The sequence below is a fragment of the Lagenorhynchus albirostris genome, chromosome 8, assembly GCF_949774975.1.
Source record: "Lagenorhynchus albirostris chromosome 8, mLagAlb1.1, whole genome shotgun sequence".
In the NCBI taxonomy this organism is placed as follows: Eukaryota; Metazoa; Chordata; class Mammalia; order Artiodactyla; family Delphinidae; genus Lagenorhynchus; species Lagenorhynchus albirostris.
In genome coordinates this window covers 61,525,429-61,543,314 of record NC_083102.1, presented here as the reverse complement: position 1 = coordinate 61,543,314, position 17,886 = coordinate 61,525,429, and the positions used below count along the sequence as shown (strand labels likewise).

At 38.5% G+C, this 17,886-nt stretch overlaps 1 protein-coding gene across 14 annotated transcripts in view; it reads left to right on the top strand.

Moving 5' to 3' along the window:
• Positions 1 to 17,886, top strand: part of ICA1 (islet cell autoantigen 1) — a 144,812-nt gene that overhangs the window by 10,768 nt on the left and 116,158 nt on the right. For 3 of the 14 annotated variants that reach the window (XM_060157084.1, XM_060157086.1, XM_060157093.1), the window contains 3 exons: positions 6,914 to 6,953; positions 10,811 to 10,976; positions 14,431 to 14,503. In XM_060157084.1, coding sequence (XP_060013067.1) covers positions 6,937 to 6,953; positions 10,811 to 10,976; positions 14,431 to 14,503 — 256 coding nt within the window. In that variant the 5' untranslated portion in view covers positions 6,914 to 6,936. Of the gene's footprint in view, positions 1 to 688; positions 710 to 6,851; positions 6,954 to 10,776; positions 10,977 to 14,430; positions 14,504 to 17,886 lie in introns of those variants that run through there. The other 11 variants (XM_060157090.1, XM_060157095.1, XM_060157089.1 and 8 more) reach the window with 8 other exon arrangements.

Sequence of the window (17,886 nt, the reverse complement as noted above, 5' to 3'; positions counted from 1 at the left end):
AAATGTCTACCCTCCAGGAGAGACTGGTCCCCATGTGTCCCCGGTCACAGCTCCTGTTCTTCAAGTTCTAGGAATGCATAACTGCTTACAGTTGGTTGCACACACACACCATGCAGTTCTACTGTGGAAGCAATTTGTTCATTGCTTTCCCTCTGCCTGGTATAATACCCTCCCCACATATCCACACACACTCTTGCCCTTCCCCTGACCAGCAACTACTGATTCTTAGAATCCCAGCCCAGAGGCTATGTAGGAAGCCAGCTCGGTGCCCTGACTTCTTTGTTCGTCTAACCCTGGGCACCTTCCTCATCCATGGCACTTCTTCCCCATCACAGGCAGCACTTGGCATCCCCTGACTTCAGATTCTCCTGTTCACTTATATACAAATAGCCCCAAAAGTCTATGGCAAATAGTGATGTGTAATTTTATAGAGGTTTAGTTTTAAAGAATTATTCTGTATTTGATCAAATATAAGAAACTATTGCTTATAAACTCTTTTACCATTTTATGTTCCATGAAGAAGGAAAAATGACTGCCAAACAGTTGACAAGGTATCGATTATACAACACATCCTGGTTTCAGGAAGGTTGGAATGTGAACAGATTTGCACCTTCGATTCAATGACATGTGGTGCCGTGAAGCTGGTGTTTGGGAATGAGTGATTTTACTATGGGATGATTCAAACATACCCCCATGCACCCACATCACTGTAAGACTCTGTTCTGTTCTCTTGAAAAGTGTGTTTCTTTTGGGGGGAAAAATGGCCCACTTCCCAAAGAAAGCTAAATGCTGGTGTGCGCAACAGAACTGAAGTGCTCTAAGATGGTGACAATTTTTAGTTAGAAAATAGAGATTTTGAATAAATTAGACAAATGACAAATTTGGCTGTGGCTCCGATCTGCAATTCAAGAGAATCCACCATATGCTCAGTACAGATATAGGAAAAAGGGATTCTGGACTCAGTCTCAGCTAGTACTCCAACTAATAGAAAACCTGCTCACTGAGAGAAGAGAAAAACCTACTGCTAAAGTTGGAAAGATAATTAATTTGAGGCATGAAACTGCATAAGAAACAGGACACACTTAGGAAATGTGAGTCAAGAGGAAGCTTACTGAAATATTTTTGTGGGTTGAGAATATTGATATGGTGAAATATAACTACTCATCTTACCTTTACTCTGAGTAAGCGTTGGCTCAAGAATTTTAGACTCTTTGCATAATTCAAATGTAATCAGAGGTGCTATCATTTAACTCCATAAACTCATAGAGAAGTGTTCTGGGCCGGAACAAATGTTCAGTGCAACTGAAGGCAGCCTGTATGGAATGAAAATACTCTGCCATGTTACATTTCCAAGGAGGAAAATCCAGTATCAGGGTTGAAGGCAGCCACGGACAGACCGAATCCACTTTGTAGCAATGCATCAAACTTTGTTTAAACCAGGCTTGCTTTAGTGTTCTATGAACCTTGGGGTATTTGGAAAAAACTTTTGCTTAGGTATTGGCCAACCAGTGTGTTCAAAATGGCTTTTCAATGGCTATTGGAAATAACAAGTGGGACAGTTGTGGTCTGTCCACATGGGTGGATAAAATTGAAGACTCAACATACCAAGCATGAAAAAAAGCATAGAGGAGAATGAACATAATGACTGCACAGAACCCCTGTAGAAAATCTGAACAAAGTATCCCTGCTCCCACTTCTCCCAGTTTTCCCCATGTGGCGAGATGGTCTCGCAGCCACATGTGTGTGTCAGAGAACAGCTCCTGGTTTTAATGCCTGGCCTCGGATCCTGAGGTGGAAGTATTATAATTCCATCACAGTGCAGCCTGGGAAAGTCTAAGAGGATTAGGTCGGTTGTCTTAGTGTCACCCAAGAAGATGGTGCTGGCCTCAGCAGCAGTCCCACCTCTGAGTAGGGAGACATCTTTCCCCTTTATTACTTGTCTTAGACACAGAACCTTTTCCTCACTCACTCATCCTCCCACTCTCAGGGTTGCTACATCAAAATTAGGAACTAACTTTTCATTGATCTATTAACTCTTGGGCCTGTACTATTTTTTTTTTTTTTTTTTTTTTTTTTTTTTGCGGTACACAGGCCTCTCACTGTTGTGGCCTCTCCCGTTGCGGAGCACAGGCTCTGGATGCGCAGGCTCAGCGGCCATGGCTCACGGGCCCAGCCGCTCCGCGGCATGTGGGATCTTCCCGGACCGGGGCACAAACCCGTGTCCCCCACATCGGCAGGCGGACTCTCAACCACTGCGCCACCAGGGAAGACCCCGTACTTCTTTGAGTAGGTCTTAAATATTATTGGCTCATCTGCTTTGTCCCCGGGGAGACAGAATTTAGTGAAACACAAGCATTCATGTGGTCAAGTCATGCTGAATTTAACAATATTGGTGCTTTTCTTTTTCTTATCATGGAATTCACAGTCCGTGAGCAACTTGATACTTGCTCTTCCTTGCCTGTCTCCTAAGGTAAGGTGACCACAAGTAGAACTTTAGGAAGTCTTCTCTGTGCTATTAACAACCTTGAGACCTGATACCATTCATTTTGGGCTTCTTTCATAAGTCCTTTGTGGCAGAAGTGGAGAAAGAGCTTCCTCTGCAGAATCGTGAATTGAAGTATTAGCTAAACATATACTTCATTGTATTTTAAAGGGAAAATGATATTTTTACAGCAGAGTTTACAAATTTGGGGATACATGAAGATCTTTTTATATGTCTCTTGCAAATGTCAAGAGTCTCTTGGATCTAGAAATTATGTTTATATACATCTGTCTTTCCTGCTCAGCCTGCACTGCCCGATATTATAGCCAATAACCACATCTAGCCTTTGAGCATTTAATGTGGCTGGTCTCAATTGAGATGTACTATAAGTGTAAAATACATACCAGTTTTCAGACTTGATACAAAATCATGAATGCAAAGTATAGTTAGTAATTTTTTAATTGATTGCCTGTTGAAATAATATTTTATATATATTGGGTTAAATAAAATATATTTAAATTTTTTTACTTTTTACTTTTTTTTTTAAATGAATGAGTTTTCCTGTTATTCTACATTCCTGCTAGGACTGGTATTTTCAGCTTTGTTTGGAATGTAACCATTCTAATCAATGTGTAGGATTTCTCATATCTGTTATTTTCTTATAATCTCCTTATTATCAGGGTCTTTGTATATGATTTTTTTCCCATTTGTATATCTTGTATGGTAAGGTGTCTATTTGTATACTTGCCCGTGTTTTTTAACCTTTTGACTCCTTTCACCCATTTCTCCAGCCACTCACCACACACCTCTGGTGACCACCAATATGTTCTCTGTATCTATGAGCTTGTTTTTTGTTTTGTTTCTTTGTTTTTGATTCCACATATAAGAGAGATCAGAAGATATTTGTCTTTCTCTACTTGACTTATTTCACTTAGCATAATGCCCTCAAAGTACATTTATGTTGTTGCGAATGGCAAGGTTTCCTTCTTTTTTATGGCTGAATAATATACCATCATAAGTATGTGTGTATGTGTGTGTATACACACAGAGGCAACAATTTCTTTATCCATTCATCCATCAGTGGACACTTAAGTTGTTTCCATGTGTTAGCTATTGTAAATAAGACTTCAGTGAACATGGGGGTGTGAATATCTTTTTGAGTTAGTGTTTTCACTTTTTTTAGGTAAATAACCAGAAGTAGAACTGCTAGATCACATGGTAGTTCTATTTTTAATCTTTTGAGGAACCTCCATACTGTTTTCCATAGTTGCTATGCCAATTTACATTCCCACCACATTCCCACCAACAGTGCACAAGGGTTCTCTTTTCTCCACATCCTCGCCAATGCTTGTTATTTCTTGTCTTTGATAATAGCTATTCTAAAAGGTTTGAGGTGATATCTCATTGTGGTTTTGATTTGCATTTCCCTGATGATTAGTAATGTTAAGCATATTTTCATGTACCTGTTGTCCATCTCTATGTCTTCTTGAGAAGAATGTCTATTCAGATCTACTGCCCATCTTTTAATCAGATTGCTTTTGCTGAGTTGTATGAGTTCTTTATATATTTTGGATATTAACCCCATATCAGATATATGATTTGCAAATATTTTCTCCCATTCAGTAGGTTGCCTTACATTTTGTTGATGGTTTCCTTTGCTAGGCAGGAAGTAGAAGCCTTTTAGTATGATGTCCCACTTACTTATTTTTGCTTTTGTTGTCAGATTCAAAAAGTTATTGCCAAGACCTATGTCAAGGAGATTACTGGCTATGTTTTCTTCTAGGAGTTTTATGGTTTCAGGTCTTACATTTAATTCTTTAATCCATTTTGAATTTAGTTTTGTACATGGTGTGAGACACTAGTCTAGTTTTGTTCTTTTACATGTAGCTGTCCAGTTTTTCCAACACTATTTATTGAAGAGACTGTCCTTTCCCCATTGTATATTCCTGGCTCCTTTGTCGTGAATTAATTGACCATATATGTGTGGGTTTATTTTTTTTTTTACTTTTTTAATATGGTTATTAGATCATTTAAAATTACTTATGTAGCTCATAGTATATTTCTATTGGACAGAGCTGATCTAGACTCTAGGTTCCTTGAGGCCAGGGACAGTGCCTGCCACATGTTAATTAAATGCTCAATGCATGTTTGATAAATCAAACTGTTGAAATGAAATGAATGAACAGATGAGAATTATAACAATTTTTTTAAATAGTTCTTTTGACACTGTGGATTTAGAAGGTGATAGGCCAGGTGAGATGGACTTTGTCAGTAAATCTTAAAATGTTTATTAATTGTCCCTGGTGTATGGGACTGAAACATACATTAAAAGAGATGCAAGTGCGGGCTGCAACTGCCATCTCATGAGACATTCAGATATCCCCTGTAGGCTGACCTGATTTTGCCACCCATGATTCCTTTGTTCAAGTGCCTTATATAATCCAGAAGTTTGTTCAAGAATGATCTATTTCTAGAGAGGATTTTTCCTTTGTGCCATTTAGCTGTGGTTCTCAGACTTTAATGTGCTTAAGAATCACTTGCAAAACCTGTTACAAATGCAGATTCCCAAACCCATTTCCAGAAATTCTAGTTCAGTAGGTAAGGGATGGGGCCCAGGAATCTTCATGTTAACACCCCAGAAGATTCCTGCGTAACTGACTTGTAAGCAATACCGTGAGGAACACTGCTGTATGGCATCATAATCTGGGAATAGCCTGAAAGTTCAGGAAAAGGGCAGTTTGTTTAGTGATTTTTATTATCTATTATACTATAAAGAACTCATTGTTAAATATATTAATAATCAAAAATTAATCAAAAAATTGCAGCAAACAGAACAATCAACAGTGAAAAGGCAACCTACCAACTGGGAGAAAATATTTGCAAACCATATATCAAAGAAGGGGTTAATATCCAGAATATATAAAGAACTCCTATAATACAATAACAAAAAAATTACCCAATTAAAAAAATAGGCAAAGGACTTGAATAGACATTTCTCAAAAGAAGATATGCAAATGGCCAAAAAGCACATGGATGCTCTCCAGGAAGAAGAGAGATGCTGGTTACGGGATGCTGTCATTTCAGAGGCATCCGGACACTCTAAGAAAATGTCCTTCCTCTTTCCTGTCCCCATACCTGAAGCCTGGAATATCAACACCTCAATTGCGTTCCCTCAAAACATTTTTTAAAAGCCTTGGAGAGACTTCCCTGGTGGTCCAGTGGCTAAGACGGCGCGCTCCCAATGCAGGGGACCCAGGTTCAATCCCTGGTCAGGGAACGATCTAGATCCCACATGCTGCAACTAAAGAACCTGCATGACGCAAATGAAGATCCTGCATGCGGCAGCAAAGATCCCATGTGCTGCAGCTAAGACCTGGTGCACCCAAATAAATAAATTAAAAAAAAAAAAGCCTTGGAAACTCTGATCATTTTAGGGATCCTGGTTGTTAGGACCCTTTCTGAGGCAGAGGGAGAACGATTGGGTTTATGTTGTTGAAGTAGCCAGAGCATTCACACTCTGAGCATTCACTCCAGTGGCCAGCAGTCTGTGTCTGGTCAGAGGCCATTCCTTTAGGTAGCGAACTCTCCGTTCTTTCCAGTAACTGGTAGGCAAGTGTGGCTGGGCTGGCTGTCTCTGCCCCTCCCTGGGGTTGGCTAGCTCCCACGAGGGGGGCAAGTGGAGTGAGGGGCAAAGGCATCAAGTGACTCCCATATTTACTAATGAGATGAAAATACAGTACTTGGTTGGTCAAAACTGAAATAATCTCATTTTCCTCCTTTGTACGCTTCTTGGTATCTTGTTCTGGGTTATCAATTCTTTTTGTTTGTTTTTGCAATGTGTTGGTTTACCTTCTAGAAATACTGATTATGAAAGATTTAAAATCTGTAAAGAGACAGACAGATGCAGTATACTCACCACCTAGCTTATCAAAGAAAATATTATGGGTACAAAGTCCCTGTATACTCCTCTCAAATAATATTCCGCATCCCCACTGCAGTGGTAACTGCTGTTTGGAATTTAGTGTTCATCCTTCATATGCAATTCTTTATACCTTCACTCTATAATTGTATATTTCAACAATATAGAGTATTGTTTGGAATGTTACGGTCTCATATTTTATGTAGTCTTTTGCAACCTGCTTTTTTCATTCCACTTGCCTGTTCACTTCTTAAACTTCATTGAGGATATTTCTTCCAGTGTTACTTAACTAAACTACTCTAGACATTGGGGTACAGTGATACTGTGTAATAATGTTTGGCCCCCAAGATACAACTAGAAATGGCTTAGATTGAAAAACTTTATATGTGTCAAATTAATGTATAATTATAATATAGTATGTAACTGTTAAACATATTTGTTTTATTTCAGGTTATAATATAACTTATCCTCTCATGCTTTTTCCCTGTCCCTTCTCCCCAAATCATCAACAGTAGAAAAGGAAGAAGAAGGAAATATGTCAGGACACAAATGGTAAGTAATTTGTTGTCTCTTCTGAACTGGGAGAGGCTAGTGAAAGAAGAAAGCATGTAGTATATGCTCAATAAATGTCTACTGAATGGAAAAATCAAGAGTCACAATAGCAGTAAATAACCTGTTAGCCTATACCCAATGTTGAGTATAGTCAAGTTTTCAGTATCCCTACTAAATGTAATATGAAAACCAATAATCAAAAATATTCTCTAAGAAATTCATTTATATGTAACTTTCTCCTGGGAATCTAACAATGGCTTTTCTTACCACCGTTTTTTTCAGTGTAATGAGTTGATACATTTTTTAATCTGTCTTATTTACAACTTCAAATATTAGGGTTATAGGGGAATTTTATATAGGGCAGCTATAAAATAACAATAAAAATAACTCAGACTCATTAATATATAGTCATGACTTCAACCTTCATGAACATTCAGGAGCCAGTCATGGTTGGAAGTAGATGATGCTGAATAAAATAGATGTGGTAATTACATGACAGTGTTATCACTGCCTTTCACATGCCTATAAAGCATCTAACAGCATGTTAAACCACTTATAAATTCCAGTTCTGTTACAAGCAGTGTTTCTGAACCCTTCTGAAACCTTGATCCACTGGGCAAGCAGATCTTTGTCGTTTTTTACCTTCTTTAATTTGTATCATGAAAAAGTGCATTGCATATTTTCATTTTTCAAAGGTACAATTGATTATAATAAGGAATATACTTTTTAAAATAAATTTATTTATTTACTTATTTATTTTTGGCTGAGTTGGGTCTTTGTTGCTGCGTGCAGTCTTTCTCTAGTTGTGGCGAGCGGGGGCTACTCCTCGTTGCGGTGCGTGGGCTTCTCATTGCGGTGGCTTCTCTTGTTGCGGAGCACGGACTCTAGGTGCGCGGGCTTCAGTAGTTGCGGCTCATGGGCTCTAGAGCGCAGACTCAGTAGTTGTGGCGCATGGGCTTAGTTGCTCCGCGACGTGTGGGATCTTCCTGGACCAGGGCTCGAACCTGTGTCCCCTGCATTGGCAGGCGGATACTTAACCGCTGCGCTACGGTTAGCGCCCCAAGGAATATACTTCTTAATCCCTCCTCTCTCAGTAGAGAAGCAGTCAGGTCCAAGTCCTCTGTAATATCAAATGTCAAACTTTAAAAGTACTTTGCATGTCTTAAAATGTAATGAGCTTTAAAAGGTAATTAATAAATAGCTAAGGGATTTAGTTTCCCTGAGTATCCCCAACTGACAGCTCTGTAAGAGTTGTCAGACTATTTTTTTAATTGTTCCAGCTTGCCTCATTAAGACAAAAGGATGGCTTCATCCTGTGACCCTCGTAATGGCTGTCATATCCTGGCAGCAGGCTCAGGGAAGTAGGTAGTTGTCATCCACCTAGGAGAGATTGGAGAGTCCCAGGAGATGAGCCCTTCCCCATAGTCCTTCTCCCATTACTGTGCCACTTCATTGCTTGCTGCTGAAATACAAGGGCTGCAGAGAACATTGAAATGCGCACTACGCTGGGATTTAGAGCCTTGGATTTTAATCCTGTGTGATTTTGGGCAAGATTCTTAACGTTTTGAAACCTAAGATTCCTCATTTGTTAAATAACGGGTGAGGCATGTTCACTAAATGACCTCTAAAGTCCTTTTTTTCCCCCCTCGAAATAGAATTTTTTTGTTGTTAATCCATGACCTTTGACCAAAAAAACAAAAAAACTGGGCTTCCCTGGTGGCGCAGTGGTTGAGAGTCCGCCTGCCAATGCAGGGGACACGGGTTCGTGCCCCAGTGCGGGAAGATCCCACATGCCGCGGAGCGGCTGGGCCCGTGAGCCATGGCCGCTGAGCCTGCGCGTCCGGAGCCTGTGCTCCGCAACGGGAGAGGCCACAGCAGTGAGAGGCCCGCGTACCGCAAAAAAAACAAAAACAAAAACAAAAACCACAATAGAAAGAAATCCATCCTAGTCCCCACTCTTAAAATTCCTTTCCCCTGAAATAGCCACAGTTTGGGGGAGTATATTCTTACCATCTTTTAATGCACATACTGTGTAGAGGGATTATCTTTTACATAAAAGCTATACATATTTTCATCTTATTTTCTCTGATTTAAGCTCATAACAAAATGGTTTTTATTGATATGTTTTAAATAAAAATTATATATATTTAAGGTGTGCAATATAATTTGATATGCATAGTGAAATGATTACTACAGTCAAGCTAGTTAACATACCATCTTTTAAAATTTATTTAATTAATTTATTTGGTTGCTCTGGGTCTTTAGTTGCAGCAGGTGGGTAGCACACGGGCTCCTTAGTTGTGGCATGCAAACTCTTAGCTGTGGCATGCATGTGGGATCTAGTTCCCTGACCAGGGATCAAACCTGGGCCCCCTGCATTGGGAGCACGGAGTCTTAACCACTTCCCCACCAGGGAAGTCCCAACATATCATCTCCTTTTATAGTTACCACTTTTTGTGTGTGATGAGTGCACATGAAGAGTAATGCTCCTCTCCTAGCCTATTTCCAGTGTTGAATACAATATTATTAAGTACAGTCATCATGCCTGTACATGAAATAGCTGGACTTATTCCAAACTTTGAAATGATGCAGAAAGACATAAAGTAAACCATAATCCTTCTCCTCTTTCCAAAGATAACCATTGCTAAGGAAGTCATCTGAAACTGATTTTTTAAGAACAAATGTGTGAATTGAAACTTGTAAATGTTATCTGGCAGGAGAGTGTAAATCATCGAGTTTTGAGATACATATTTTGGTATAGTAGTATAAAGCAATTTCTGTTTTAGGACACAAGTCGGGCACATTTTGAGTGCTAATGGGATGGGGTGGAAGAAGTTACATGTCTGCAGAGGGAGATGCCTGGGGGTCCTGTGTGAGGTTTTGGACAGGAACCTTAGACAGGAGGGAGGTGTAGACAAAGCAAGGAGGGATGGAACACCAGTGGCAAACTTTCTGTCAATATTTGGGTACCCTGGTCACTTTTACAGAACTCCATTTTATTCTGAATTGAATTTTTTTCCAATTTCTTCCTTACATACTTTTTGATATGATCTTCACTGTGCTGTTCCTGAAGAATGGCTTCCTATCGGTATTTTAAGCATTTATGTTTAAGAATTTAAAGTTTTAGTATGAGAAACCCATAATCAATTTTTTAATACTTTTCTAGTTTTCAAAATTTTATTTGACTGTAGTAAGAATACTAAACATGAGATCTACCCTTTTAACAAACTTTTAAGTGTAGAATACAGTGCTGTGAACTCTAGGCACAGTGTTGTACAGCAGATCTCTAGAACTTATTCACCTTGCACCGTTGAAATTGTATGCCCGTCGATTAGTAATTTCCCATTTCCTCCTCAACCTCTGGAAACCACCATTCTATTCTCTGATTCTATGAGTTTGACTGTGTTAGGTACCTCTGTGATACAGATTTGATGTATGCTGTTTTTCAGCCCCTTATCTCTACTTTTCTGCCATCACTTCATTGTTGGCCGTAATGCTGGGCTGGAGAGAACATTGGTGTTCGGCTTTATCTCTGACTCACTGGGGCGCTTGAGGCAGTCACCTTGCCTGACTTGGCCTCACTTTGTCTACTTCTGAAAGGAGTGTGTCCAGTCTTTGGATATCTAAACTCCTCAAGGTTTAGTTTCTCAATTTCCTGCAAAAGTTTCTTTATTTCCTCACTAACTTTTAAGGTTTTGGTATAAGTTAGACTTGATTAACCTTTTGGTGTAATAACCATGTAAGAAAGTACTTATATGTTTATTAATGTTGTAAATGTTTGGATACATTTGTTCACACTATAATATCTTAACTTTTTTGAAAGTCATGAGTAAAATGGCTCTTCGAATGCCTTTTAGCAGTTATCCGTGGGACTTACACGATCGATATGCTCAAGATAAATCAGTTGTAAATAAGATGCAGCAGAAGTATTGGGAAACGAAGCAGGCCTTTATTAAAGCCACAGGGAAGAAGGAAGACGAACACGTCGTTGCCTCCGACGCAGACCTGGATGCCAAGCTGGAGGTGAGCGCTTCATTGCCCTCAGCCCCAGCACAGCCACCTTGCTAGGCTCAGGGTCTGAGAATGTATTCACGGGGGCAAGCATAGATGTGCTTTGTATTTGAAAACATACTGCAAACAGCTAGTTCATAAGGAAAATCTAGGATCAGATTAACTCAATCCCAGCATATTTTTTAAAAACCCACAAATTCTCCTGTAACCCCCAGTATGCCTCAGTTAATTTGTTTTTCAAGCACTTCGTTGGAATGCATGGAATGTGGTAAATTCTCAATAAATGTTTGTTGAAAAACATTAATGCACTCTAAGAGCCATTGCCAGTGATAGCAACACTAGGGTCAGGCAAATGTTTACATTTAGAAAAAAAAGAAAACAGGATGACGGCAAAAGATCCTGGAAAGTGAGTCTAATAAGCTTGTATTGAATCCTGGAAAATTCTAGAATTGAATTAACCAATATTTAGTTAGACTAGTTAATAATACAGTAAGCTGAATTCATATCTGAATGATCCTTGAATACTAGTACAACTGGTTAAAGGCCCACTAATTCCCTGATTGCTGGACATTCTGCCAGTACTTTAGATCAGAATTTAAAAAGCATTTGCTGTACAGCAGAAACTAACACAACATTGTAAATCAACTATACTCCAAGAAAAATTAATTTTAAAAAACCCAAAATTTAAAAAGCGTACTTAACACTTCTGTGAATGACAGGGCACAGAGAGAGATAACATGTCACGTGGTCTGATAAGAATTCAGAATGATATCTAAATTTAATACATAAGCTAAAGTTACTGAGCTGAACACTTAATGAGACAAAAATCAAAAGCTCAAGATTTCATAAAGCTTTCTGAGAAGGGTGACCAGGGTGGTGCAAGCCATGGTTTTTCTGGAACAGAGAGGTTGAGGGGAAATATGTTAATTGTCAGTTCTCTGGGAAGGCCTGTCATGTGGAAGAGGGATAAGATTCATTCTGTGCATCTGACGGTAGAACCAGACCCAGGGCCACTATTCATAGTACTCATCTCTCATGGAATTATCTCAAGTGTCTGTTTGTTTGCCTGCCTTCCCTCCACCAGGGGGTCAGATTCCATGACACTCAGTACACATTCAGTAAGTATTAACTGTATAAGTGTACGTGTTAATGCAGTTAAGATGAGTTCCCAACCCTTTCTCCTGTCAGTGGAATTGTTCTAACAGAAGCTGGGTTTGACAGAGATGTTCTAGCAGAGATTGCTTCAACGGAGAAAAGTAGAGCCAGGAAGCCTCTATTCTGATTTTAGTATTCTAAATAGAATTGAAATGATTGTAAGTTGCATATGCTTTTCACATCTTATAGATTTATCTTTTTTTCCTCTTAACAACCTAGTAAATACAAGCATTACTCAAAAAAGTAATTGAATATGTTATTTTCTAGCACGTGAAACACAATACAGTCATTTTATGTTTATATTTAGGTTCTTGCAGAAGCATTTTCACTGAACCAACTGTACTTTAATCAAAATACCTGCTGTCCTAGGCACATAGCATCCAAAGTACTTAACTGTGACTAATCATTTTACACATGATAAAGATTTCTGTTGCAGGAATGTTTTAATACCGATGTTGATGTTTATAGAGAAGGAGAACGGATTCCACCAATAAAGCATATGAAAACGATGTGCAGACCATTTTGATGCGCTTTTCAACTAAGTTATCCATAGAAGACTAGCTGATGAAACAAGAACTTGTATTCTGCTGGCAAAGAAAGCTTGTATGCCAAGCTGTAATGATGGTCAGATTCTATTACAGTCTGTTGGGAAGCTCATGTAGAAATGTTCACTAAGTTTAAATATTTGTCAGAATTGCTTGTTAATGAAATCATTTTCTGAAAAACAGCTCTTAAGTACAAGAACTGACAAAACTAACCTGTGGTGACAGAAGTCTTTTAGTGGTTGCCACAGCAGAGCAGACTGACTAGATAGTGGAAATGTTTCTTATCTTACTTTGGGTATGATTACAAGAGTGTATACAATTGTCAAACTCACAGAACGGAACTCCCCAGAGGTGTGCATTTTATTGCATTTAATTTATACTTCAGTTTTTAAAAAGTGAACAGTAACAGCAGAATAGCCCTTGAACATACTTTCTTTAACGTCCTTGCTCCTATGTTCAGGAATGTGTTGATAGTTTGTGACCCAGAATACTGTTATCAAGCATTTGTTAAGGAACATACTCAGACTGCTGATTTTCTGTTTTGTTTTATGGTAAAGGGTTTTTGTTTTTTCCCTAAATAGGTAGAGGAGGAAGTGTAATGACATGAGATTTAGTAAAATTTATACTTTACATGACCAAATTTATCATATTAAGCATTCATAGGCATGGTTTTTAATCTTTCAAGTATATATGCATGCATTCATTTTTATTAGAACATTTGATCATTTATATCATGAAGCCGATCTTCTGTTTTGACCCAACTGTGAAGTGCTTTGTAGTACTAGGGCATCATTACTACATCACCATGGCCAGTAAGCCAGGGAAGAGAGAAGAATCCCTTGCCCTGCTTCCCTGGATGGCTCCTCAGAGGCATAATGTTTGTCTGCCAGGTTTTCTAATTGATAGCAGCCCTGGTCTCTGAGTCGGTGGACAGAGGATGGAGAAAGTGTGAAGTCTCTGCTCTGTTTTTCTTTTTAAATTTTTATTGTAGTATAGTTGGTTTACAATTGTTCTGTCTTCTCTTGAACTGTCTACATTTCTGAAGCAAAGACCAGAACCACCATAAGTTAAAATCTAGTGAGATTCTTCTCCATACAGCCCACCTGCTTTTCCCTTAATTTTCTCTGTTATGGCCATAGCATGACATTAGGTTTCTTCTCTGTATATTTTATGAAATAATTGGGAAGATAATGAGTGATAGGAGCTGCTAGCTAAACTCCGTTTTACCAGATCTCTTCAAAGCAGACAGAACATTCAGCTGATTGATATTTGTTTGTTTTTATAGAGTTGTTTAAGCCTACCGTAAAATGCATTAGGATCACAAAGTAAGCTAATGTTGTGTTTTAAATAAGATGCTTAATTGACAGATCTTCCATCTGAAAAAAGAGACAGTAAGTGGTAAAAGAAATAAATTCAATTATGAAGGAATATTGGGTCTCTGGTTTACCAAGTCCTCTAATTGGGCCCCTCACTTAGGATTTCTGGTTTTCAGCTATTATTTCAATGTCTGGAGGAAATCATCCTTCTGCAGATCTCAATGTAGATCGCAGAGCTGATGAATTCTAATAAATATAGAAAAATAGGGGCATATTTAAAAGGTTTGGTCACATTTTCTGTTCAGTATACCACGTAACACCAAGCTCATTTAGGCATACGATCTTGTTTTTAGTGGGCAAATCAAATGCTATGGTTATATTCAATATAATTTGTTTTTTATTTCACTGCTGTCTGTTTTGTTTAGCATTTTGTTTGTATTTTTATTATAGCTGTTTCACTCGATTCAGAGAACCTGTCTGGACTTGTCTAAAGCAATTGTACTCTATCAAAAGAGAATCTGTTGTAAGTATGCCATAAGTGTGAATATTGACCAAATAGACAGTAAGAAATTGGATATTTTGCCTTAATATATAATTTTATATGTTTAGGAAGCAAGACAAGGAAACTACTATTTAGGAGTGTCTGTCTTTACTCTTTAATTGGTGGGGTGGGGTCTTTAATCATTTTATCGGAAATTCTTTACATAGGCTGTTTTTCAATGCAAGTACCATAACAGAAGAATTTTACATTGAGTCTACCATGGATAAGTACGTGCCATTTATTTTCCTAATTATAAAAAAGTTTTTTCAGTTTTATATCTTGGGATTTGGCATTGTTTTTATTTGATTGCCCAGGCTCTCTTATGTCCAATTTTGTTCCTTTTAAAATGACCAAATGGAGAGAGAAGGCAACAGTTAATTCATTGACTATATTTTGTTGACAGCGCTTCTTCCTGAACATTTTCTATGTCAGATATTGGGTTTTTTAGGGAACAAGATTTTCCTATTGTCATCCCATCTTAAAATAATTACCAACAAAGTTGTCTCTGAAATACTAAATATCAAGTTGTACGTATGTTAGTATGTTTTTAAATTTCCATTTGTAGGTCATTTAAGAGTACAATTTCTGTATTTCTGAGACTAGACTCTGAGAAGTTTGTTTCTGACTACTGCCAAACCCCTTTCCAGTAATCACAAATTAACAGTTGGACATTTTCCTTCATTAGTAAACTTTTATGAAGACTGTTTTTCGGAAGTACAAAATCCTAGGACTTAGAGGCAGAATTTTGTAAATTACCTGTGTTACTATTTACTAAGTGTTTGAGCTAAGAATTCTCCAGGGCTAGAACTCCATAGTCTTGGGTATGAGGAATCCAGACACATGACACACTGCCCCCAACATTCTTCTGTCCCATATCCAGTCAGCCACAAATGCTGGTCCATTTTGTCACCTACTTTGCTTTCAGATCCTCCCTGCTGTACCTCTTCACAGCCACCGCCTTAGTTCAGGCCACCATCAGCACTCTTACTTGGTTTGCTGCATCAGCTTCCTAACTGATCTCCCTGCCTCCACTTTTTCCTTCTCCAGCCCATCATCTGCACTGCAGTCAGAGCGCAGTCAGCAATCTCCCAGAGCTCCCAGTGGTCAAAGCTGGGACAATTTGAGCAACAAAGTAAATAACTGATTGTATTAGGTTAGAGCCCATGAAGTAAGATAAATGTCCATTAAGTGTGTATGGAAATAAACAAAAAAACAAACTGATATTTTCATGATATTAAGTCTTCCTATCCAGAAACATAGTTTATATCTTTTTAGTTGGGTACTCTTGAATACTGCTTCACAGAGTTTTAGAATTTTTCCTTTACAGGTATTGGGTATCATTTTTTGGATTTATTCTTATGCACGTAATATTTCGTTGATACAATTCTAAGTGGAATCCCCTCTTTATGTTTTCTATATTTTTGCTACTGGAGAATAAAAATATATCTGACTTTTGTGTTAAGCTTATATCCATTCACATTATTAAATGCTGCTATTATTTCTAAGAAAACAAACAAAAAAGCAAATGGGGGAGAAGAGACAGTTCTTGCTTATAAAATAATTGCAATTAATAAATCTAGAAAGAATGAGGGAACCACAGCATCACCATTAGGTAAATACCACAGTAAGAACTGTGGCAGGCAAGATTCACTGAAAGATGTTTTAATTAGTGAGTGAAAGTTTGAGGAGAAACTGGACCTTTACATAGTCTTCTGTATTTACCCCCCAAATTTTTAATAATTACAAAAGGAAAAAAATCATAATTTTACAGTGGGGAAATCCAGTAGACATGACATGAACCAAATGATGGAGGTTAACACCGTCAGTAATAATGTGTGTTGATTTCCGGTAGCCCTGATATGAAACACTAAGAAGGGCACTCCACCTCTGCGGTTTCCTTCCCCCAAGTCTGTAACCCCAGTCTAATCATGAGAAAGTAGACAAACCCAAGTTGAGGGACAGTCCACAAAATTCCTGAGCAGTACTCTTAAAGGGCGGCAAGGTCATAAAAGACAAAAAAGCCTGAGGAACTGTCACAGGTTGAAGGAGACTAAAGAGGCTTGACAACTCAATGTGGGATCCTGGAAAAGAAAAAAGGACATTAATGGGAAAACTAGGAAAATTCAATAAGATTGTGGTTTAGGTAGTGGTATTGTACCAATGTTATTTTCCTTATTTTGATCATTCTACCATGGTTATGTAACATTAGGGGAAGAAGGGTACACAGGAACTCTGTATCCTATTTACAATTTTTTCTATCAGCCTAAAATTATTTCAAAATAAGGCTTTCTTAAAAATGTACATTGGGGCTTCCTTGGTGGCACAGTGGTTAAGAATCTGCCTGCCAATGCAGGGGACGTGGGTTCGAGCCCTGGTCCAGGAAGATCCCACATGTCGCGGAGCAGCTAAGCCCGTGTGCCACAACTACTGAGCCTGTGCTCTAGAGCCCGTGCTCTGCAGCAAGAGAAGTCACCACAACGAAGAGTAGCCCCCACTCACCGCAACTAGAGAAAGCCCACGCACAGCAAGGAAGACCCAAAGCAGCCAAAACTAAATAAATAAAATAAAATAAATTTATTTTTAAAAATAAATTAAAATGTACATTGGATCATATTGCTTCTCTGCTGAAAAGCCTCCAATAAGTACTTAAAGTAAGATGTATACTTCTACTCCATGGCTTACAAATTCCTACACAATCTGACCCAGTTCACCTCTCCAGCCACTTTTGCTCTTACCCACGATGTGACCTCAGGCCTTTTGCACTCACTGTTTCCTCCATCTGGGATGTCCCTGCCCTCATTGTCTCTAGTGGCCCCGTATCCTTCAGAGCTCAGCTTAATGGTCATCTGCTCAGAGATGCCTTCCCTGACCGCCCAGCCCAAAGCAGCTACCAATCACTCTCTCTTACTCGCCACCCTCCCGCCCCCAATCTGGTATTTTTCTTCTTGTGTTTTGAATTTTGTATTTTTTATTTTCTGTCTGCTGCTTGAACATAAACTGCATCAGAGCAGGGTCCTCATGTGTCTTGTCCATCTCTTTATTCCCAGTGACAAGAACAGTGCTTAGTACATATGAGATCATTCATAAATTTGTGCTAAGTGAATTAATGTTGCCAAGCTAATTGGTTTTGTAGTTCTTTGGTTCCCTTATCAGGGCACATCTGAAAATCTAATTAGGAGTTAAACATGAAAAGATTTTTATTTGTCTCTGAATTAGGTCCCAGTTGAGTGAAACCTTATAAGTAGAAACATTTGAGTTATCTGATACCTGTATTGCACCTGAATTTTAAACTTCTATAAATTTATTTCAGTATTTGAGTTTTAAAATTAAAATTAAGGAATGAACATCCCTTCTTGGAAGATGAC